Source organism: Eschrichtius robustus, chromosome 14 (assembly GCF_028021215.1).
Source record: "Eschrichtius robustus isolate mEscRob2 chromosome 14, mEscRob2.pri, whole genome shotgun sequence".
Lineage (NCBI taxonomy): Eukaryota > Metazoa > Chordata > Mammalia > Artiodactyla > Eschrichtiidae > Eschrichtius > Eschrichtius robustus.
In genome coordinates this window covers 26,038,477-26,063,043 of record NC_090837.1, presented here as the reverse complement: position 1 = coordinate 26,063,043, position 24,567 = coordinate 26,038,477, and the positions used below count along the sequence as shown (strand labels likewise).

At 50.5% G+C, this 24,567-nt stretch overlaps 1 protein-coding gene across 1 annotated transcript; it reads right to left on the bottom strand.

Annotated features, from left to right (window-relative positions):
* Positions 1-13,657: 13,657 nt before the first annotated feature.
* On the bottom strand, positions 13,658-23,087 carry ADORA2A (adenosine A2a receptor). Its single transcript, XM_068563190.1, has 2 exons — positions 22,765-23,087; positions 13,658-15,249 (listed from the first exon to the last, which is right to left on the bottom strand). The coding sequence occupies exons 1-2, from the start codon at positions 23,085-23,087 to the stop codon at positions 14,346-14,348; spliced, it is 1,227 nt and encodes a 408-aa protein (XP_068419291.1). The 3' UTR covers positions 13,658-14,345.
* Between the last annotated feature and the right edge of the window lie 1,480 nt (positions 23,088-24,567).

Sequence of the window (24,567 nt, the reverse complement as noted above, 5' to 3'; positions counted from 1 at the left end):
TTGGTTTCCTGAAATGTCAGCCATTGAGAAGCTAAGAAAAGAACTAATGTCTTGCTGGCCTTCCTTCCTTTTGGTCTATTTGTCAGAGAAAACAATCCTGTGTAGATAAAAGGTCACTCAGGAGGGCAGGGTTCCTGTGTTTAATCCCTATGTCTCTGGTCTGGGTGAGAGGAGGGCCCCCAGAAGTGGCCACGGGCAGCCAGACCGACGTCTAAGTTGGCAGTGGCCTGAGGATCGCAGTCAGGAGGGCCTGGCAGACCAGCCTGGCTCTGGAGATGCCTTGCCTGTCTCACTTCTCTTCTTACTTGTTTTCACATTTAATCTTTAATTCTTAATTAATTCACATTTAGTTCTTAACAGTACTGTGAAGGAGGAGAATGGGAAATATTTCTACATTTTAAAAATGAGAAGAGAAGTAGCGTAACCTCAACTTCGAAGCATTTCTCAGTGCCAGCCCTGTCCGTGGGGAACCCCAGGCCACTGCCCTTGCCAGGGAACATGGTGGTGTGAAACCTATGGGCAGCAGCAGAGGAGTCAGGGCAGGGAGCCAAGTCCCCGGCCCATACACTCCCTCCACTGCGCTATGTGACCATCTCCCAGGTTTACCAACGCTCCCCACAGGCCTGTTGGAAAAAGCACAGAGCCTGGGAGGGGAGGGCAAAGGCAGTGATTCCCAAAAGCCTGTGGGAAGGGACCCATCAGACATCTTCCTTGTGAGCAAGAGGCCCAGCTCAGCACAATGCACCTGGTAAGGGAGGGATACACAGGCAGTACCTTGGCTCAATTCAGCATTTGCTGAATACAGACTCTGCCAAGATGGGGCCAGGCATAGTTTCCAACCTCAGGGTCCTTATACGTCTTACTTAAATAGTGGGAAACCTAACAGTGGTGGGTAGAAGGGGAGGAGGTGGAACCAGAAGCCCTCCCTCAGTAACCCAGGAAAGATGTAGTGAAGCCTAGACCAGGAGAAAAGGGCACAGGGAAGAGATTTTGAAGACCAACTTGGCTAACTTCAATGTTTTGTCAGGGCTGGCTGGCCCTGCCTCCAGGAACCCTGGACTGCCTGCTAGTCTCCTGTGCCAGAGAGCTGAGTGGCACAGAGGTGACAAGCCAGAGGAGGTGGGGAAAGGGAGTAGAGCTTCCAGAGTCCTGCTTCTGGTATAAGGCCAGCACCCCCCACTCCACTACCATGCTTCACGGCAAAATGCTCTACATCAAATCTCTACAAATTGGAAATCCCATGATCTCTGTAGCAAGAGGGCAGGCATTTATGCATCCTGAGAATAATAAAAAGTTAATAATTTCTCATTTATTTCACACATTTATTGCTTCTTATCCTTTATTTAACTTGATGCTGTTAATGAGGTCATGTGACAGCCAGGCAGAGATTATTGGCATCTAACATGAGAAAACTGAGTCACAGAGAGATTGACTTAACTGAGTCACACGGTGATTGAAAAGGTGAAGCTAGATCTAAACACTTCATTAGCTAGAAGTTGTAGCAGCTGAGACCAGGGCTATCCAGGGATGTTGAAAGGATGGAGTGCCCCAGGCTGGGAGGTGGGATAGATTCTGCATTTATCATTCTCTGAGATTCTCTGCAGCCTTACTTGAGGAGTCAGAAGGCTAGAGTTCTGGTTCTGGTTCCGGTTCTGCTCATCTGCCATGTGAAGTTAGCACGACTCAGCCTCTGTGGATCTTGGTTTTCCCATCTGTAATGTCAAGATTAAAGGACTCAGGGATTTGCTGGGCTCAAAGTGAGGGGAAGGACAATAGCCATGAGCACTGGCACATAAGGCAGAAATTCAAGGCTTAGTTTGGAAATTGCTAGATAAATTTAACTTAGAGTACAGAATAAGTGTTGATATGGCGAGTTCATTCATTTTGTCTTCTGTATGACAGTTCCCTGTAGGAACAAACCACAGTTTATGTATCCATTTCACCTCTGAGAGTTGCTTCAGCTTTTTAGTATTGCATTGTAATGAATGTCCGTATGCATGGTTTTATATATATATGTGTGTGTCTTTATTGAAGATTGGGGCCTAGAAGTGGAAAATGATAGGATATTCACATCTCCAACTATACTAGGTATTACATATTTCTGTCTTTTCACATCCCCACCAACACTTTTTATTTAAACTTACAGTTTTTTGTTTGTTTTAAAGTGAAGGTACTGGTTATTGCTCATTAAAAGATTTGTATACCTCCATTTTTTTTTTTAATTAATTTTATTTATTTATTTATGGCTGTGTTGGGTCCTCGTTTCTGTGTGAGGGCTTTCTCTAGTTGCGGCAAGCGGGGGCCACTCTTCATCGCGGTGCGCGGGCCTCTCACCACCGCGGCTTCACTTGTTGCGGAGCACAGGCTCCAGATGCGCAGGCTCAGTAACTGTGGCTCATGGGCCCAGCTGCTCTGCGGCATGTGGGATCTTCCCAGACCAGGGCTCGAACCCGTGTCCCCTGCATTGGCAGGCAGACTCTCAACCACTGCGCCACCAGGGAAGCCCTAAACTTACAGTTTTATAATAGCAAAAATAATACAAATCAGGACCAGCCAAAAGAAGAGATGTATAGGGCAAGGTCTGGGAGGGTCCTAAATTCAAAGCTTCTGTGTTGTCTCCCTGTGGAGTGAGGACACATCACTCTCCTTGCACATCAGTGTATGACAATATGCACTGAGTATGTTAACCAGGGAAGCTCACCCAAACTTTGTTGTCCAGAGTTTTGCTTTTATTGGGGTTTTATTACATAGGCATGATTGATTGGATCACTGGCCATGATGTTGAATTCAATCTCTAGTCCTCCCCCCTCCCTGAAGGTCCCTTAAAGCCCCAACCCTCTAATCACATGAATGGGCCCCATTGACACTTTCAAATGGTTGCCAGTTGGCTGACTGTGAATGGCCGGAAAATATATTTTAATTTGCCTTCCCCTAATTACTAGTGAGATTGAATTTTTTTTTAATTTTTAAAACTTTTCAAAAAATTGAATAAAGTTGACATGTAACATTGTGTAAGTTTAGGGTATACAGTGTTACTTTGATACATTTATATATTGTAATATGATTGCCAATGCAACAATATTTATCACATTACATAATTATATTTGTTAAGGCAAATTATTGTCTATATTCATCACATTGTGCATTAGAACTCTGTGGCTTATTTACTACTCATTACAAGTTTGTACCCTTAAACACCATCAATCTTACCCCCTCCCCCCACACACACACGCACACACACGCACACACACACCCATCCCCTGGTACCACCATTTTACTCTGTTTTTTTACAGGTTAAACGTTTTTAGATCCCACATGTAAGTGATATCATACAGTGCTTGTCTTTCTCTGTGTGACTTATCTCACTTAACTCAAGGTCCACCTGTATTACAAATGGCAGGATATTCTCCTTTTCCATTGTGTATATGTACCACATCTTTTTTATCCATTCATCCATTGATGGGCATTTGAGTTGTTTCCATATCTTGGCTATTGTGAATAATGCTGTGATAAACATGGGAGTGCAGATATCTTGTTGATATCCTGTTTTCATTTCCTTTGGGTATATACCCTGGAGTGGGATTGCTGGATCATATGGTAAATCTATTTTTACTTTTTTGAGGAACCTCCATATTGTTTTCCGTAGAGGTTGGACCAATTTACATTCCCACCAATAATGTATAAGGAGATTGAACTTATTTTCACATGTTTATTGATCACTTAGACTTCTTCATCTAAATTGGTTATAACTTCACCCATTTATCTAATAGGTTGTTATTTATTATATATTATTTGTTTACTTTTGGCTGCTTTTGTTCTTTGTTGCTGTGTGTGGCTTTCTCTAGTTGTGGCGAGTGGGGGCTACTCTCTGTTGCGGTGCATGGGCTTCTCAGTGCGGTGGCTTCTCTTGTTGCGGAGCACATGCTCTAGGTGCGCGGGCTTCAGTAGTTGTGGCACACGGGCTCAGTAGTTGTGGCTCGCGGGCTCTAGAGTGCAGGCTCAGTAGTTGTGGCACACAGGCTTAGTTGCTCTGCGGCATGTGGGATCTTCCTGGACCAGGGCTCGAACCTGTGTCCCCTGCATTGGCAGGTGGATTCTTAACCACTGCGCCACCAGGGAAGCCCTCTAATAGGTTGTTTATTTTCATAGGAGTTATATATTATGGACACTAATCCTTTATTGATTATTGATTATATGCACTATAGTTACTTTTTCCTAGATTGTGGCTTTTCTTTGTACTTTTTGAATTTTTTTTGTGGGAAAAAATTTTAATAAGTCGATTTAGCAGCATTTTCTCTTAAAGCTTTTGCTTTGTGTTTTAAAAAATCCATCTTTCTTCAGAGATCATAAAGATATTTTCTTATGTTTGCTTTTAAAAGAGTTAGTTTTTTTTTTTTTACCACCTTTATTTTGTTTTCAATTTTATTTTTCCCTGAAGAAACTCTGTTGTCTCAGAACCATTTAAGGAACACTCTGTCCTTTTTCTGTGATTTGTAATGTGACCTCTACTATGTAACACATGCCCATACAAGATAAATTTGCTTCTAACCTTTATATCCCATTCACTTTGTCTATTTGCCTGTTTGCCTATTGTAATGACTTGAACTTTATACTTTAGATACGTTAAGGCAAAATTTCACCTTCTTCAAAAGGAAGAAAATTATTTTAGCTCTTCTTGACCCTGCCTTTTTTTTTTCCACATGATTTTTTTTGGATCCAAATTGTCAAATTTCATGGAAACCCTTTTGGGATTTTTAAGGGAATTGTACTTGATATCAAATTAATTTGGGGATAATTTCCAGTTTTATAATATCAACTCTTCCCGTCCATGAACATGGCACGTCTCTTCATCAGTTTGAGTCTTCTCTTTTGTGCATATTTGTTAGATTTATTCTTAGGTACCCTCTAGTTTTTGTTGCTACTGTAAATAATGTATTTGTAAATTACTTCTTATAATAGTTTTTGCTGATATATAGGAACGCTATTGATTATTTATATTGACCATATACCCAGCAGCCTTGATGAACTCTCATTAGTACAATAATCTCTAAAGAAATTTTTTTGAATTTTTCAATACAGACAGTTAATGCAAATAATATCACTTTATTTCCTTTCCCAGTCTTGTATCTTTTTCGTGTCTTACTGTGATCTCTCAGACCTTTAGTACAATATTGAATAGCATAGTGGGTTTGGTCTTTACTGGAAAGAGAAGGCTTCTAACATTTCACCACTGAGTATGATGTCTGCTGTAGGTTTTTGAAAAATACTGTTTATTGGATTAAGAAAATACCTTTATATTTCTAGTTTGCTATGAGTTTTTAATATGAATGGAATATGAATGGATGTTGAATTTTTTTAATCATTTTCTGTGTCTATTGAGATATGTTTCTTTATTAATATGAATAATATTGATTGATTATCTAATGTTAAGCCACCATTGCATTCCTGGGATAAACTCTAATGGGTCATGATTTATATTATTTTTATACATTGCTATATATGGTTTGCTAATATTGAGTATTTTGTACCTAAATTCATGAATAATATTGGCCTCAAATTTTCCTTTCTCATGCTTTACTTACAGTGTATACAAGTGTAAACAAACTATTTTTATAAGGCGTAGAATCATTAGGATTAGAAGGGAATTTAAAGAGCGTCCCATTTGATCTTATTACTTTATAGTAGGAAAAACTGGAACCCAGAGAAAGGAAATAGCCTTTCCAAAATCATACAGAGTTTGTTAGAAGCAGAGTTAGGACTAAAGTACTTGGCAGACCACTTATAGATTTCCAGTTACTTTCCCATTCATGATGTTACTTTATCTTCACAACAGCCTTGCAGGGAGAGTATTGCTTATTGCCCCCATTTATGGATGGGCTGAGGACCAGAGAAATCATATCATGAATTATGTGACCCAGTAGAGCTGGGACTAGAAGCCAGGCATCTGACTCTAGACCATAGCCCCCTCCCAAGTTTCTTTTGTTCTGTGCCCAACCCCCTGACAGATCCACTTTTTAGCCTGAAAGAAGGGAACCCTGAGACCTGCATCCAAAATTATTATTTTATAAGAGTCCAGCAATATTTTCACAGGCATGTCAAACAAATGGCCCATCTGCAGATAAACCCCAGTGGGCAGGGATGAGGGCTTCATGATCCCTAAGGATGATCTTATCTTGGTGGAGGGATACCCTCAAGGCCAGACTAAGTCCAGGGTCTCTAAGAATGTCCCCTAAAGTGGAAATGGGTCCAAGGCCCCTAAATGGAATCTTTGTTACAGATTCAGAGCACAGGGTCCCTAAGGGCCTGTCCTTAATGTCCCCCACAGAATGGGGGCTTCAGTTTCCCTTCCATCCCCCTCCCCCACCTCCTAACCACCACAACCCCTCCCCCATATCTCTCAGCAAGCTGCTTCCTGCACCAGCGCCCTTGTTTTGCTTGTGCTATTTGTGTCTGCTTCTAACAGCTGGCCCCAGCCTGGCAGCCCCTCGCTCTGAGGATTATCCAATTATCCCATTAGCCCAGCATGTCCTTCCTTCCTCCAGAGCTATTAGCTCCGCACCTCCCTCTCCCTTGCTCCCTCCAAGGGCTGTTCCATGGCTTCCCTTGCTCCTTCCCTAGCCAGGCCTAGGGCTGGGTCAGTCCGCAGTCACACAGACTTGGGGAGCACCAGAGGTGGAAGGGACGTTTTGCATTGCCCCTCTGCTTCATCATTTTGCAGGGAAAGAAGCTTGCCACCATGCTTAAAGTCACGTGACCCGTTAGGACTGCAAAGGGCTAAGACCCAGGTCTCTCAACTTCATGGCCATGCTCTTTCCCACCATGTCTGGTCACCAAGCCTTATCAAATGCTCACTATGCTTAGCCCTGGGTTGGAGGAGATGCCATTCCCACTCCACTCTCTGGAAATCTATGGTTAGGATTAGAACTTATGGTCTAGGTAGGGAGACAGAACACACACTGGTGAAACCAGCACATTATCCAGGAGCTAAGTCATACCTTAGCAGAAGAGATGTTACCAGAAGTAGGTGACAAACTTCCAGTGCACAGGACAGGCACTAAGTGCTAAAGGAACTGGGAAGAGGGAGAAGAGGCTTCCAGCGGAGGGTTCAGGAGGGCCTCCTGGAGGAGGTGGCTCTTCAGCTGGTTGTGAAGCATGGGATGTGTTGAAAATAGGAGAGATTCAGAGTCAGCCTTCCTAGCAGAGGCCTCCCTGAAAGGGAGAGGCAGGGAATGGGTTAGGAGGGAGGAGGGTGGGAGCTGTTCAGTTTGGCTCAGCTGGGGAGGCTGGGGGCGTGGGTGGAGGCAAGGCTGAAGAGCAAAGCTGTGGCCTGACTGCCATTCTAGAGGGAGGCTTGATGTGATATACACTGAACGTTCTGAGCAAGGAGGGGCGTGATCGGAGGTGCTGTGGGAAGGGTAATCTGACTGCAGGGGCTGAATTGATTACGGTAAAAAGAGAAACGCAGAGAGGTTGGTTTGGAGCTTATCCAGGTGGGTGAGAGATGGTGAGGCCTCAGCTAACACCATGACTTTTGGGGGGTTCCTGGGAGTAGGATGGATTGAACAGATTCAGAAGACATCTGGAAAGAGGAATTAGCAGGATACAATAGATTGGACTTGGGGAGATAAGGAAAGGATTAGGGCAGTTAGGAGTGGCAGTGGGAAGTATGGGGGTAGGGAGGAGGTGGGTGAGGACCCTCCCATACTTCACCCTCGGGCACTCATTGGGTAGAGTACTTCATAAACTGGCAGTTTGCTTAACCCTGTGCTGCGTGAAACCTTATCTACCCCATGTCCCAGCTCCTCAAGCTTCTCCACCAGATGTCCACATGCTAACCCGATAAATTACATGTTGCCCCCACCAGACAGCAGTGCACTTCAGCTGTCACCACCTGCTGTCACTGCAGGTGGCTCTGGTGGGAAGAATTTTAGGTCTTGGGTATATTCCGTCGATATAGGGCACTGGGCCCTTTTGATTCCTTTCAGTTCACACCTGGTCATCGCCCCTCACCTATACCTATAAACTTGAGTCAGGTGATGGTTTTATTTTGTTTATACTTTGTCATTCCCTCTTCCTTATCACCTATCTTATCCCCCGTTCCTGCTTCGGGCTTCCAGGATCCTGAGACAATTCTGGGCAAGAAAGAAGAGCCATCCTTATCTGGCCTTATGCCCTCGTGGTTCAGGGGAGGCTCCTCAAAGGCTCACAACGGTGCCCAGGCCCCTTGCAGGCCAGTGAGGCCTGAGTGCCCTTGGAGGGGTCTCCATTTGCTGCAGCCTGGTAGCCTCAAACATGAACTATAGTTGTTCCACCAGAGTTGATGTGAGCCCCAGAACTCCTGTAGGTTGTCCTACTAAGCCTAGTTGTGCCCTTTGGGACAGCACATGACAAGCTGCTTCCCTCTTCTGGTCTGCTCACCTGGTGTCATGGCTCTCCTGCAGTCATCTCCAGCCTTCTTTCCTCCAACCGTTTTCAGTTTCTGGTTGCAGACACACCCCGCCTCCGCCCCCAGTCTTGAGTGCCTTCCTTTGGTTACTTGTTAATCCTGCCAGGTGTCACTGAGAGACTACCTTCTCTGGGTGGGCACGTCTTCATAGGGTACTTCAATTTGTCGATGATCAGCTGTGGTGTTGGGAACTGAACACCAGCCTCCTGCCTTGAGCCAGGAACTGGATCCTGTGAGCTCTTCCCGCCTGGGGCTCCTGTTAACGGCAATGCAGTGCAGCTTGAGGCTGCAGCCATTTCTTTCTCTGGCATTTTGCACAAAGTTGGCCACTGCTGACCTTAGCAACTGAAGTGTTCATTGTCGTGACATGAACTGATGGTAGCTGGGTTCTCTCTTCCCACTTCTCCCTGCACATTTGCTTTTTCAAACTCAGTACAGGACTTTACACTGATCTTTGCTCAGTTTTCTCTTTCCGGCGCCCCTGAGGTCATTTTGAATCCTGATTCTGTCAGCTCAGACATTTATAATATCTTCTCTGTTGCATCTTTGATAAACCTTAACTCCCCTGGACTTGAGATGTTGAATGTATGGGACAGGATTGGGCTGCAGACAGCAAGTGATCCATAGTCTGTGTCCCTTGCCTCATTTGTCAGACAGTGTCCACACCCAGCTCCCAGCCCCACAGACACTAGAGGCTTCCAGGTGCCTGGTTTAAATTCACACTTGCCATGTTTCTTTACCTCATATACCTTCCAAAGTGCTTTCACATTTATTATCTGCTTTATCTAAAAGCAGGCATGGCAGTTCAAAGAGGGGCTTGCCCACAGTCAGAGAAGAAGTCAGTGGCAAGGCTGTTTAAACCTGGTACTGACCCCCATTCAGAGCTCGGCGAAGCAGGGTGGTGGTTTTAGGAGCAAGCAGAGGGATTTTTTGGCATCTCTGAATGAGGCAGGAAAGAGAGTCAAGCTGAAACCGCAGAGGTAGTCATCTGGGGATGACTGCAGAAGGCCTGGCCTGGTCTCTCTAGTCGCCCTAAAGATTCTGCAGCAGACAACAGTTGTGATGTATGTTGGGTTCTGGGCCTAAATTTTCCTAAGGGAAAACTACATAATTTTTAAAGTCCCATCTAACATTTCCAAAAATCTGAATCTAAACCAGGTTTTATCCCCCTCACTCTCCTTTCTAAACCAACTAGAAAATGTGGGTGGATTGAGAAAGAACAGAAAAGAAAGATCAAAACTGTGACAACCCTCTGACAACATTTTAACTTGAAAATTGCCTGCAAATGGGTGGCATAATCCTGTGTGGGCAGATGTAAATCAGGCGCACGTCTACTCAGCTCCTTCTCCTTCACATCTCCTAACAAACACCTGGAAAACACAGCCCTGGACTTGACCGTTGGCCTTGGAAAGACTAACTCACTTCAACCTGCCTGATTCCCCAGTTGGGTGAGACCTGCTCCTCCACTGCACTCCCAGAGCCTGTGTCCTGCTGGTGGCCTCACCTCCTGCTGCCCCTATTGGTGGCACCTGTACACCCCGTGCACGCCCCCTCCCTACTGCCCCAGGCCCAGCATCACCAGCAGGTTCTCATTAAGTGGTTTAGAGGAACAACAAGTCAGGAGATGGGACTCCAGTTCTAGTCTGCTCCTTCCTACCCAGGCCCTCTCTGAGAGCTTACTGGTCATTAGGTGCCAGTCCAGAGGCTGATTCTGCAAAATCAATCCCTCTTTCTCCCCCCCCCCCCCCCACATACACACACGCTTCCCTGGGCAAGGCAGAGAAGTGTGGATGGTTCTGCACCAAGCCTTTCCTACTGGTGGGAAAAAATTCTTCGCTCAGAGGACACTGGGTCATCACACCTGTCACCTGCCTAGCCTTGTGCTGACACCCTGGCCTGGCCTCTCCCCGAGCCCAGCCCCTCTCCAAGCCTGACTAGTGGCAGGGCAGGGGGGCTTGTGGGGAAGCTCTGCTGAGTTGCCCTTTCTCCTCTGGCAAAAGAAAGGGTGGAGCCAGAGCACCAAGGAAGGTGCCTCTGCACCCAGGCTCTGTGTTTTGTGTGTCCAGCCTTCTCCTTTAAGGCTGTGAGTCATCTGACATTCTCCCGCCCCCCTCCCAGCTCTGCAGCCTGACAGGGGCTATCCCAACAGTGACAGTTACTGCTAATGATGAGTGACAGTGCAGTGAGGGGTGCCTTAGGACAGAGGAGGGGAGGAGAGGGCTGTGGTAATCAGACATTCTGATAGAGTGCTCTCCACTTTTCAGAGCGCTTTTTCATTCCCTGTGGGAGTGACTTGCCTCACAGCAGATCTCAGGTCTCCCCAAGTTCCTTCCCCCCTAACGTAACCTCCCATCAGCAGAGGGGTGTCCCAGCATGTTCAGGAAGCGCTTTGGGAGCTCAGGGGACGAGTGTTCACCATGGCAGCAGCCCACAGGACTGGCCGGGAGCCTGTGTGACATGACAGGATAGGGGTGCGTTCTAGGCACAGAGTGCCATCCTGATGTGCCTTTATTTAGGCCCTGGGCATCAGGGCAGGCTGCACAGAACCATTCCTACTCCCTAAGCAGTTGGCTTCTGCGAGCCCCCGGGTTCCTGTTTCTCTGCCACAGTTGCAAAGAAGGCCCACTTCCAGCTCTGGGTTACCAAGACCCAGCCCAGTAGATCCAGGGGGCAGCCTCTCATTTCCTCTTACTTCCCAGGCTGCCCTGCATCCCTGAGCTGCCTTGGTTTGTCTCCAGAGCTTGTCCCCTGGTCAGTATGTGCAAAACTGAGGCTGGCCCACCCCACCCACCAGGAGCCCAAAGTGTTTTATATAAGTCCTCCCAGAGGAAAGGACCTTAACACAAACGGGGAGGCTTGCAAAGGTAGGGGTCCTGTCTCTCATGGGGCGAGTGATGAGCCAGGACGTGGCCTGAGCCAGGCCTCTGCTCACAGGCTTCCCTGGGGACCCTGGCCACAACCGCCATGGAGAGGGGCTGGGGCCACCACACGGACAGGTTCCGTGATGGAACTCTTGTGCTTGGGACAGGCTTGCATGAGGCATGCGGTCCATCCCCAGCCCTTTGGGAAGAGCAAGGAGAGAGCAGAGGGGCCCTAGGACAGAGCTTTAGGGCTTAGAGCAGCCCTGGTATTGCCCCCGGCAGCTTGGCCCAGGGCAGACATGCGTCTGCAGCCCCAGGGCTGGGCCAGGCCTTATGTCTCACTGCTGCTGCTGCTGCTGCTGTTGAGGTGGACTCTGCCCACATGTATGTTTGCGTGCATACACATGTATTCTCTCATGGTCAGGGAATGACACATGCATCTGTTCGTGTCTGTGTATGTGCACTTACACAGTGGGAGCTTGTACAGGGTGTGTGTGGTGATGGGACACTGGACCCCCTGGGGACCCGAGGAAGCATGATCACTTGGGCCTGGGCTCCAGAGCTGGCCTAGGGGCTGGTCCTGCGAGGGTCTAGGGCTCAGTTGTATCCAAAGTGTTTCCTAAGACCCTGTCCCTGTTCTTCCCCAACCCAAAGCCCTGCACCATGTAGCCCAGCACCCAAAGCTCTGTTCCCAAGAGGCCTCAAAAAAGGATGGAGACACGATATTTCTTCTTTACCCACCTTTGTGGTTCTCTTAGTGGCCTCTTCCCACCAATTGGTCATGAGGACTGACAGCATCTGTGCTCTTGGCCGCCTCAGGCACAAACCAGGCCACTGTTCTGCCCTCAGCCCGCAGCAAGCACAGTGTGTAGGAGGGTGGAGGGAGCTGGTGTGGATGGGGTGGGCTGTGCGTTTGTTTCAGTGGTTCTGACCCTGACTGTCCATGAGAACCCCTGGGGAATTGCTGCTGCCTGGGTCCACCCAGCATCTCTGGGGCAAGGGCTCAGGTGTCAGCACTCTTTAGAGCGTCCTAGGTCTCTTCTGTGCAGCCAGTCTAGAGGACCTCTGATAGATGTGACAGTGAAATATTGCTAAAATAAACCTGTGTTGGTTTAGGGATACTTACATCTACACCTGTCTAGTAAGAAGTATAAAGATGTGCAGTGGAACAAAATGAAACCCAGGAAAGTGGTTGTTTCCAGGTGCATGAAGCAGGGTGATAATATGGGGAAGGGTTGGTTGTCATGTTTCGTTTCTTGAGCAGAGTAGTGGGAACATGGTATTATTTCATATTTTTTGGTTTGGTTGAAATAGTTCATCGTTAAGTTAATGGGGAAAAAAATCATGGATTTTTTGGTCAGATAAACCTTGGGTTTTAAGTTCACTTCTGCCATTTACTAGCTGTGTGACTGGGGCAAGTACTTAACCTCTCTGTTCAAGAGAGGTGGTTTAGTCTTTCTGTTGTTTAGTCATCTGTAAAATGGGGCTCCCAGGGCTGCGTGAGGATTACCTGTGAAGTTCTAACATTCCTGCCCGTCTTCACCCTGAGTGTGCCTGCAAGACTTGAGACCAAGACTGGCCCTCCGGCTGGGGCAGGCTGCTCATTTCCCCTGGGCCTCAGACTTCTCCAGCACAGAAGGGTGGCACCCCCTCCTTAGGCAGGGGGCCCCAGAGACGGCATTAGAGCAGGAAACACCCGTTCCTTGTACGTTTCTTTGTGGGAGTAGGAGGAGGGATGACTCCAGGGGAAGGCAGTTTAGCCCCCCACCCCACCCCCTCATCATTTCTAGATCCCCTCTCAGCTGAGGGGTGGAGCAGGGCAGTGGGGAGTGAAGGAAACAACTCTGAGAAGGTAACATAGGAGACCTACAAAGGACATTAGGAAGGTAATGAGGGAGAGAGGAGCCTGGTCCCCACACTGAGGGAATGCCTAGGGCTGGATGGGTCTGTGGCTTCTGGAGGGAGAGCAGCTAGAGAAAGGGTCCCCTCCTTTCACACCCTCTTCTCACAGGAACGCAGGTTTGGGGCTGCACATGGGCATTTGGATTTTGGTGCATCCAGGCAGCCTCTTCCCTAGGAAGATGGGAGCCTGGGAGCCCCACCACGGCCCCAGGCAGGCAGGCTGTCTGCACATATGCGCACACTCTCTCACACCCGCAACACATACCCATATGTGTGTGCCAGGCCTGGCTGTGGAGTAGGGAAAGGAACTCAGACACCATTCTCATTGGACAAGCTTAAAACACGACGTGGCTCATTTTTATTGTATCTCAGGAAAAAAAAAACATTCCCTTCAGAAGGAAAGGCAGTTAGATAGGGCCTCTACCTGGGCAGCTCTGAGCTCCCCAGGCTCAACCATGTAGGCCAGCCCCGTCATCCTCCCCTGCGCCCACGCTCTGGCACGGCTCCATTACAACTCGCCGTCCTCGAAGGAGACGTGCATGGCAGCTCATGGCAGCGGGAGAGGGCTGCCTGGGTCTCCCTGGGCCAACTCCTGGTGCCAGGTTAGCAGCAGGGCTGAAACAGAGCCAGCAACCAGGGAGGGAAGATAAAAAGGGTTTCCTCACGCTTACATTTTCTCCTGGAAAACATAGTCAAACGCCACCTCTGAGCACAATAGCTCCTGAATCCTTGGAAAGTCTGGGGAGGGTCGTGTGTGTGTGGCAGGGGGCCTTTTGGAACCACTCCCCAGCCTCAGGCCAGCCACCCTGCTCTGCCACAGCTGCTCTGCAGAGACAAGGTGGCATTTCTAGGTGCTTCTGGAGTTGGGGACCAGCCCTGGCCAGCCAAGATGCTCTCGTGCTGGGGCTCTGGCCTGATGCAGGGCCTCCCAGCATGAAACGTCTGCTTCCTCAGACTCCAAACCCTTCCTTCTGGGCCTCATGCTGCTCCAGCTGGGGCTCCCTCCTCAGTCCAAAGTGGGAACCGGCCATGAGAAGGGTCTCCGGCACATGCACTCTTCTCTCAACGTGACTGGTTCCACCAACCAGGAAGAGAAAGATTTCCTTCCCTTAGGAAGGGGCAGACTCAGTGTATCATCAGGACACTCCTGCTCCATCCTGGGCTTGGGGACCCTCGAGGCCCAGGGACTCTGGGCGCTCTCTCTTGAGCTCCTGTCTGAGGAGCTTCACGTCTGGGAGGCCCGTGTCCCTGTGGGACTCACGGGCACTCCCTCCACTCACCAGCCCCAGGGTGTAGCCATTGGGTCGCCGCTCAGGCTGGGGGGCACTGCCGTTGGCCCACACCCCGGGAGGGTGGCCATTGAGGCGGAGGCTGATCTGCTCCGCGTCGCTGCTGTGAGCTGCCAGGGCCCGGGCACTGGTGCCACCTGCTTTGAAGGGCTCCCGCTGCCTCAGGATGTGGCTGCGAATGATCTTGCGGAAGGTCTGGCGGAACTCGCGGATGCGGTAGGCATAGATGAAGGGATTCACCACGGAATTGGTGTGGGAGAGGATGATGGTCAGGTACATGAGCCAGGGTGGGGCATGGCTGCACTTGGGACAGAAGAAGGTGAAGCAGTTGATGATATGCAGGGGCAGCCAGCAGAGGGCGAAGAGTCCCACAATGATGGCCAGCGACTTGGCAGCGTGGACCTCCTTCTGCAGCGTGGACCGAGCTCGCTCCCCCGGCAGAGGCTGGCTCTCCATCTGCTTCAACTGTCGCCGGGCCGCCAGGAAGATCCGCAAGTAGACGCCCAGCATGAGCAGCAGGGGCACCAGGACACAAGCAAAGAAGTTGTAGTACACCATGTAGTTCATGGGGACCACGTCCTCAAAGAGACAGGCCACCTGGCCCACCCTGCAGCCCTGCGAGTGGTTTCTGCCCTCCTGCTGACTGCAGTTGTTCCAGCCTAGCATGGGAGTCAGGCCGATGGCAAACGATAGCACCCAGCAGACTGCAATGATGCCCTTGGCCCTCGTGCCTGTCACCAAGCCATTGTACCTGGGGAGAGGAGACCAGCGTCAGAGGCCTGGGAAACCAGGGCTAGGAAGGTCCAAGAGTCAGAAACCCAGAGCAGCAACCTGTACCCTCGTCCACTGGCTGTGAGGTCTTGGACCAGTCACTTCCTGCCTCCTAGCCTCAGTATCCTCTTCTGTTCAGGGGAGGGCCAAGCCTGGCCTTTTCTCACAGGAGGTAACAGGAGAGCAGGCACCCTGGAAAGGGAGACCACTGCACGGACGTCCAGATGATTTTTGAATAGTATTACGAGTAGTCCTGGGACTTAATTAGTTTGGTTTGAAGGAATTAATAAGTGATTTTGGGGGCGAGGAGAGGAGAAGTTATAACCTCCATGTTGATCTCAGTCGATGCTACAGTGGGTGTGCCTTTATTTAGAGTGGGAACGGGTCAGGAGGGTACTCGCTGGCTGGGGACCGAACCAGCCAGATCAAACCTGTAGGTGGTTCACATCTCTTGTGCTTATGCTCTTCCTTCCCCACTTGACTTAGGGTCTCCAGAAGCCCCCAAGGAGAGGTGGCACAGGTGGGAAAAGGAGGGGTGGAGGTCCCGGGCCAAATGAGATACCGCCTCTCCCTTCCAAATTCACCCACAGCCCTCTGGAGAGAGATGAGATCAGTATGTCTTAACATTTATATAAGCCTTAACATTCAAGAGGAAAGCGTTGCATGAGATTCTAAGGTCCAGAGAGGAGAAGTAGTCTGCCCCAAATCACTCAGTACTCTAGAGCACCAGACTCAGTTCCAGACTCGGGGAGTGGCCTGATCTGCTGGCTCAGAAGCTGACCTCAGGCCAACAAAAAAGGGTGGTATAGATTTTATTAAAAGAAAGGACAATCAAAAAATCATCTCCCTGACTGAGGAAGGTGACCTCAGTAATCTTTGAGGGATGACTTTGTGTTTAACAGTTTTGATTCCGGCAACACCAGACTGCCCTCCTTTGTACCTAGTAAACCCTAACATCCTTTCTAAGTTCAGGTTAGATAGATTCTCAGAGAAGTTTCCTACCCAAGCTCAACTAATCCCTACCCAATCTGGGCTCCCAAGGCTGGGGGCCCCTTGGGTCCCTACATCCATCTCTGCATTACCATCACTGAGACAGGACATAGTAGGTGTCAAGGAAAAACATGCTTAATTCCGGAGTTGGAAGTAGCCATAGAAACTAGTCCATGGGGTAGCAAACACAGGGGCCTAGAGGTCACAAACATGTGAGGCAGGCAGGCTGGTGGGTATTTACCCTGTGTGCAGGAGGCAGCTGATACCACTCAGCCACCCCCCTCCCCCCACCGCCCCGCACCGTGCAAACTTGCCCAGTGCTGCCAGATCTCAGGAAGGTCTGGGAGCTGATTTTTCTGGGTAAAATCTCCCAGGGTTTAAATTTTGTCAACTAATTCAAATTAAGGGAAAAAAAAACACGGTGGCCTCTGACCTCTTGTCTATTCCAACCCTCTCATTTTATAGGTAGAGAAACTGAGGCCCAAGGAGAGGAATGGACTTGCCTGGACATTCCAGGAATCCAGAGGCAACTCGGGCCAAGGTAACTTCCTCATTTCTGAACCCAAACAGTAACCTAGCAGGACAGTTCTCCCGAGCCCTGCAGCCCCATTCACTGGGGGCTTGGGTGCCTGCAGCAGGAAGAGGATCATGGACTTGCCCATTTCTGCCAAGCCACAGAGAGCCTACACTGCCCTATTTCCTGTTCTGGAGCTTCAAACGTGAGGTCACAGGTTTTTTTTCCCCATTTATTACTTATATAGCACTTGCTCTGTGCCAGGCACTGTTTTTAGTACTCTACAAATAGTAATTTATATGATCTGATTGAATAGGAGGCTATTTTATTTTAATTTTTAAAATATTTATTTATTTATTTATTTGGCTGCACTGGGTCTTAGTTGCGGCATGTGGCATCTTCATTGTGGCATGCGGGCTCTTAGTTGTGACATGTGGGATCTAGTTTCCTGACCAGGGATCGAACCTGGGCCCCCTGCATTGTGAGCTCGGAGTCTTAACCGCTGGACACCAGGGAAGTCCCAGGAGGCTATTTTAATGTTGATATTTTTCTGAAGAAAAGCATATTCCCTCTCTAGGTTCTAGCAATGGTGCATTCTTGTTTAGCCATGTTGTCACTCTGCCTCTCTGAACCTCAGTTTCCCTATCTGTAAAATGGGACTAAGAATCTGGGGCTTGTGAGCACTGTCCCATGAGGGCAGATTGTAGAATTGTTGGGTGAAAATTATAGGGAGATGGATTGTGGCTCAGGGTAAATTAGCTATTCACAGGAGAAATGGACTGCCTCAGGCAGTGGTGAAGCTCCTGTCACTTGAGGCAGTCAAGCAGAAGCAAGCAGTAATAGGGATGGTGTAGAAGATCCTGGAGGCCACCTGCTTTGGGGATTTTCAAATTGTTCTCCAGCAGCAACCCTTCTCACCTGCATTCCCAGGCAATCACAGAATTGGAGCTGCTGAGGAAGAGAGGAGGCTTAATAATATTCACTGAACGAATGAACTGTGTGGGGGAAGCCAGGGCCCAGCCTGAAGGCTTCTGGGGACACGGTTTGAAAATCCCTGTTTTGTCCACTTGTCTACATTTAGATGAGGAAACCCAGGAGAGGAAGTCTGCCACTGCATTCTGAAAAGAAAGCCCCTCCTGGGGACAGAAACAGAAACACAAACACATTGATAGCACTTGTCTGTGTGTGCAAAGGATGTCTGGAAGGATTCCCAACACTGCCTTCCAGGAAGGGAGCTGAGATGGGGCAAGGGGGACAATTCTTTACTGTGTATGCTTTTGCTCTTTTTTGATGTTGTAATACATGCAGGTATTATTTATTCTAAAAAGATACCAAATAGATTAATTTTGTTATTCGAAAGAAAGCCTCTTAGGCTGAGAGCCCTGGACCCAGGCTCCCAGGGGACTGGATCAACATTAGGGCCCAGATGGAACCATGGCCAAGCCACAGCCTGGCCCAGCAGCATCTCCCATCCCCTGAGCTGTGTCTGTGACTAAGGCAGTCACATCTTGCCCTCCTGGGCCTCAGACATAGACTGCCTGCCTGGTGGAGGGGGTGCCAGGGCCATCCAGGGTCACGCTCTGCTGTTCTGGGGAGCCCAGAAGTGTCATAGGAAGCCGGTGCCAGAACCACAGCCCCCGCGTTTAGAGGTGCTTCTGCATCCCTGTGTCCTCCAGCTCACAGGCTGCCCCTTCCTGGGGGCTCCCCATTACTCACATTGGGGGCTTACCCTATGATCCAATAGCACCCCCCACAATTCAGGTCAGGGCTTCCCGTGCATTTGCCCTTCAGTCAGGAGAAGGCAGAGCTTTCCTGAGTTGTCCAAAGGAGCCAGTGACCAAGAACTGAAGAGCCACTGACCTACAGCTAAAACCCAAATTCCCTCCCAGGCATGGGCAGGCCTGAGCCAGCCTCACAGCCTCCCTGTAGGCCTGTTCTCCTCTCTGTCACCTCTCCCTGGCCCAGAGCCCACATGCTTATTCCTTCCCTGTGGCCTTTGTGCAGGCTTGGCCCCCTTCTGTTACCCCTTCCCCCACACACGCCAATGCCCATTCCAACGCATCCCCAGCAACCCATGGCGTCATCTCCTGCAGGGAGTCCTCTCTCCCAATCCTGCCCCCTTAGAAGCCAGGGTACTCAGGTTTTGTTCCCTGGGGCAATTCACCACACAGGACTCTGCTGCCCCATAAGAAGGCCTGTTTCCCAAGGGGGGAGAGCAGTCAGAAGGGACTAAAGTGAGAGATGGGAGACAAGGGGTGTGGAATTCCCCTGGGAAAAGAAAGCCTTTGTCACCCTGGGAATTCTGTCCTCTGGGGACACGGAGAGCTCCCATCCCTGCCTCTGTCCAGGCCCTGCCCTAGCCCAGTAGGGTCCGTGCACTTGGGAAGGAGCACATAAGATTTTTCTGAAACTGAATTCTTTTTTAAAAAAAGAAAAAGAAATTAATGGTGAATGGTGCAGGCCTGGAGCTAGGCATCCAGAGCATCGGTCAGAGGCTAGACTTCAGGGTAGCCAAATGGACTTACTGAGTGGATCAGGAAACAGCACACAGGAGAGACTGGATTCCAGCTGGAAGGGGACAGAGGAAGGGGGGCAGGAATGGGCACCCTGAGCCAGGCAGCAGTCCCAGAGCCGCCCCGGGTTACCCATCTGCCTCCATCTAGTCCCCACTGATGCCCAGCTTGCTCTCAGGAGCCCCACACGGACAACTTTACGTGCCTCATTTTCCCAGCCCTCGCCAGCCCAGTGCCCTTGAGGAAGAGTAAAGTGGAGGGACCCAAGGGGACCTGGAGCAGCGTGAAGGGCCCTGGAGTCCCCGCGTCAGGAGACACTTTTCCTTCTCTGGCTCTGGCCTCCCCACGAGTAACAGGAGGGTCATAACATCCGCCTGGCCACAATGCCGGCCGAGAAGATCAAAGGAGACGCTGAGCCAATATCCTCTGGCAACCGTGGCGCTCTCTGCCCCAAGGGGGGTTGAGCATCCTCACCACCGTCATCCCATTGGCTCCCTGACCCAAGACAGCCAGGCTGACCCTTCCAAGCCCTATCAAGTGGAGCTCAAATGGCCAAGGTCTGGGTGGAACTAGGTCCCGCTCTGGAAGACTGTGGGAGTCAGGCAGGCAGATGGGGTTGGGAGGGGGGGGCCAGGTCCATGGCTCTGAACCTCCAGCAGCTTCAGAAAGACCTGAATCTCCATCCACCCCACTCTGCCATACTTCCTCAGGGACCCATCACTCCAGTCCACTCACTGGGTCTTCAGAACACCTTTGTGAGCTCAGGGATAGAGACCTGGCCCCTTTTAGAGATGAAAAATGGGCCCAGAGAGAGGCAGCTGACTTTCCACAGTCACACAGCATGTCCCATCCTCTTGCATCAGGGAGGATGGGACTTTTGACTCTTGAAAAACATGAAAGAATGCTCAACATCATTAATCATTAGAGAAATGCAAATCAAAACTACAATGAGATATCATCTCACACCGGTCAGAATGGCCATCATCAAAAAAATCTAGAAACAATAAATGCTGGAGAGGGTGTGGAGAAAAGGGAACCCTCTTGCACTGTTGGTGGGAATGTAAATTGATACAGCCACTATGGAGAACGGTATGGAGGTTCCTTAAAAAACTAAAAATAGAACTACCATATGACCCAGCAGTCCCACTACTGGGTATATACCCTGAGAAAACCATAATTCAGAAAGAGTCATGTACCAAAATGTTCATTGCAGCTCTATTTACAATAGCCAAGACATGGAAGCAACCTAAGTGTCCATCATCGGATGAATGGATAAAGAAGATGTGGCACATATATACAATGGAATATTACTCAGCCATAAAAAGAAATGAAATTGAGTTATTTGTAGTGAGGTGGATGGAGTCAGAGTCTGTCGTACAGAGTGAAGTAAGTCAGAAAGAGCAAAACAAATACAGTATGCTAACACATATACATGGAATCTAAGGAGAAAAAAAAAAAGTCATGAAGAACCTAGTGGCAAGATGGGAATAAAGACACAGACCTACTAGAGAATGGACTTGAGGATATGGGGAGGGGGAAGGGTAAGATGTGACAAAGTGAGAGTGTGGCATGGACATATATACACTACCAAACGTAAACTAGATAGCTAGTGGGAAGCAACTGCATAGCACAGGGAGATCAGCTCTGTGCTTTGTGACCACCTAGAGGGGTGGGATAGGGAGGGTGGGAGGGAGGGAGATGCAAGAGGGAAGAGATATGGGAACATATGTATATGTATAACTGATTCACTTTGTTATAAAGCAGAAACTAACACACCATTGTAAAGCAATTATACTCCAATAAAGATGTTAAAAAAAAATCAATCAATCAATAAATCATCTATCTTGAAACAAAAGGAAAAAAAAAAGAAAAACAGAGACAAGAAAAAGAAGCCAATGCCCTTTTGATTGAGACCAGCAGCCCTGATCTCTCCCTTGACTCCACTGCTCCTTGAATCAGGGAAGAAAGTGAAAACAACACCTCTGCTCCCCACTGAACATTCTGCCAGGGCCGGCCCGGCCCAGCCCACACTGGCCTGGCCCCGAAGTGGACACCTATCAGCCAGCCTGGGAGCTCTTAGGCCTCTGTGTCCTGGACGAGCCTGGACTCTGGCTCTGCCCGTTTAGGCTAGTCCTCTATTAGGACCAGCCAGAGTCCCCTTTTCTTTTGACAAGGGTCCTAGGCTGTCCCGAGACAAAGTATTCCAGGAGGGCCACACGGGGCCCAGGCTCCTTCCTTCATTTGAGCAGCATGATGAGGGTGTCTGCTTTTCCCTTAGAGCCCAGGTGGCCCAGGTTCTGGGAGACTGGGGCCACCCTATGACCAGCTCCCAAAAGACTGAAGTCACCGAGGGTGGCAGTCATGTTTCTTCCCAGGCCCAGTCCTGACTGTGCTACCAACTCATTGTGTAGCCCTGGGGGCTGACTCCCTTCTCTGAGCCTCATTTTTCCATCCATAAGATGAGAGGAAATGACCTCTGAGGGTGCCCCTGGGTTTGACACTCTATATTTCCATTTGCTCATTGAGCCTGTTCCCTGTCCTGGCTGGGGCACCCTCAGCCCAGCGTGGGGCTGGTGGGACTACTCTGGTTCAGAGAATTCGCCACTGGATGGGGGCACACCATCCTCTGAGACCTCACTCAGGGCCTGCAGCTATCTAGGCTGTGGAACCCAGCTCCAGGGTGGAGGGGCGAGGAGGTAGGGCAGAAGGCCCCCAGGCGGGGAGGGACACACTTCCTAGCCCTGTCCATGGGTTGGTGGTGGTAGGTGGAGGCTGCATTTAAGTGAACTCAGCCTCAGGGAATATCTTCGTTTACACAATACATGGCTGAAGTCATTTCACAAAAGTTTCACCATAAAAACCCCCATCCACCAGCCAGCCCCCGTCCCCCATGAACACTTGGTGACTGAGCAGCACAGAATTTGCATAAAGGTCCAAGTGACTCATGAAGGCATTTGACCAAGTCACTTCCCCTCTCTGGGTCATTTTCCTAATGTGCAAGCTGCAGGCTGGCTTGGAGGAGCTGGAGGAAGGCAGGCGGGTGGGTGGGCGGGCTTCTAGCTCTCAGGTTCTGTGGTTTCCCGTGGTGCCCACCCTGCCCCAGTGTCATGCTGTGTGAAGAACGGCCCAGATGCACCCACCCAGGCCTGGGCTGCACACATCTGCCAACAGCCAAAACACAGCAGCCTCACCCATGTAGCCCAGGGGAGCCTGGGAAGGACCAGCCTGCCCTGTGCCCACAGGGACAGCTGGCGTGGCACAAGTGCTGGCCATGTGCCAAGGCCTGGGCAGCCCCAGACTGAGTCCCATGGCCCTGTCCTCAGCTCAACACACTGACACCAGACCAAATCCTAACCCCAAGTTCACCCTGACCCCTGGTTCACCCTGATCCTGGCACAGACCAGACCCTGACACAGGGAGCCTTTTCACAGATGTGGCCCCCAGCATGAGGTGTACCAGGGAAGAGAACGTGGCTCACCGGAGTGGGATGCGGATGGCGATGTAGCGGTCAATGGCGATGGCCAGGAGGCTGAAGATGGAGCTCTGCGTGAGGACTAGAACGAAGCAGGCGAAAAAGAGGCAGCTGTGGCAGGCGGCACAGAACCCCGTGCTGATGGTTATGGCGAAAGGGATGGCAAGGACCCCCACGGCGATGTCGGCCGCCGCCAGGGATACCACAAAGTAGTTGGTGACGTTCTGCAGATTGCTGTTCAGCCACACAGCCCAGCACACCAGCACGTTGCCCAGGATGGCCAGCACGGCAATGGCCAGCTCCACCATGATGTACACCGAGGAGCCCATGTTGGGCACAGCTGCAGATGGGCAGGGTTAGCAAGGACGCAGGCTGGGCCAGCTCACGGTCCATAGCTGCAGCACAGCTGGCCTGCCCAGGCCCTGAGCCCCTTCACGGGAGCCAGGAGCGTCCCTGCCGTTGTGGGGGCCTCCCCAAGGGCTTTTCACAGCCAACTCCGAGTCTTCAGAAACCAGGCCCTCTCCAGGGGCTCTGGCGGCATCTTGGCTCAGCTTAGCTTCAGAGTTCCTGAGGCACCTGCCAAGGGAGAAGCCACGTGAGGAGGTGGACCACTGGCAGGGGCACAGCTGAAGATTCCCAGGGACAGCCCTCAGCCCCGGCTCCCCAACGCCCTCCCCACAGGCCAGGCATCAGCCTGAGGACGACCTACCGTGCCCTGCCTCTGCCACCTGACACGGGGCCAGGGATCAACCCCAGTCTGTTTTTCTTCCAGAGGAGCCGAGAACTTTCAGAGTTGAGTCACTTGTGGTCCCCAGGCTCAGCTTCTCAAGCCTTCTGTGGCAGCTCTGCCAGTTTCCTGGGTCCCTGAGCTCACCGCTACCCCACGACCCTCCCTCCCAGAAAGGCCTCCTTAACCCCTGGATCTCCCAGGGCCACCCACCGTCTCTCTCAGCCAGCTTCAGTCTGCTCCATCCCCCCGAGAGCACTCCCTGGGGACTACCAGCACCCACCTATGCTGCCCGCATAAGGAACAGGCCCAGAGACCCCAGAGCTCTGATCTGGGAGGATCTGGTGGCCCTCTGGTCCTGTCTCCCACTGCTGGCAGGTAAGCCCTCTTGCCCTCACTGGTGGTGCTGCACAGGGTGTTGGAGCAGGCACAAAGGGAGCCCGCCCCTCAGCAGCCCCCGCCAGCTGACTGCACATCTGGGAGGGGCGGCCGCCTCGCTTCCCCCCTCACTCCCTCCTCCCGCACCTGCTCCCCAGCCTGCTTCTCTGCCTGGCTGGTGCGCTCAGCCAGGCTTGCCTGGGGACTGCGGGCAACAATGTTTTTCCTTTCTGGGCCTCAGTTTCCCCACTGATACAGTGGGGAGGTTGGACCCCAATAGCCTCTGGGGGCCATTTCAGCTCTCACCCATGATTCTATGAGAAGGGAGTGAACACATTTGAAAGGGCTCCCCCAGTCAAAATGTCATAGAAATGTAAAGAATTAGTGACACCCAGTAGAAGCAGAAGTCTTCGTCTCTCCAGCCCAAACCCCCAGGGATCCCCCTTGAGCTTGTGAAACAGTCTCCATCACCCCTGCCAGTCCAGGGGCCTCTCCCCATCACCTCTACCTCCACCTTGTCACACTCACTTGTGCTGCCCAGCAGTGTCCTCCATGCCAAATCCACCCCCTCCTCCAGTCCTGGGCTCTCATGGGGTCCAGGTGCACATGGATAGTGGCTGCCGCCTGCCCGGGAACAAGAAGCCTGAAGCTGCCTTTCAGGCTCACGTGTGGGCTCAGGGCTGCATCCCCCCTCTCTCTTCCAG

Excerpts from the sequence above, each read along its gene's own strand:
- ADORA2A (XM_068563190.1), bottom strand. The coding sequence starts at position 23,087 with ATGGGCTCCTCGGTGTACATCATGGTGGAGCTGGCCATTGCCGTGCTG. Across the intron at positions 15,250-22,764 it reads GCCATCCGCATCCCACTCCG|GTACAATGGCTTGGTGACAG; the intron begins GTGAGCCACGTT and ends TCCTCTCCCCAG.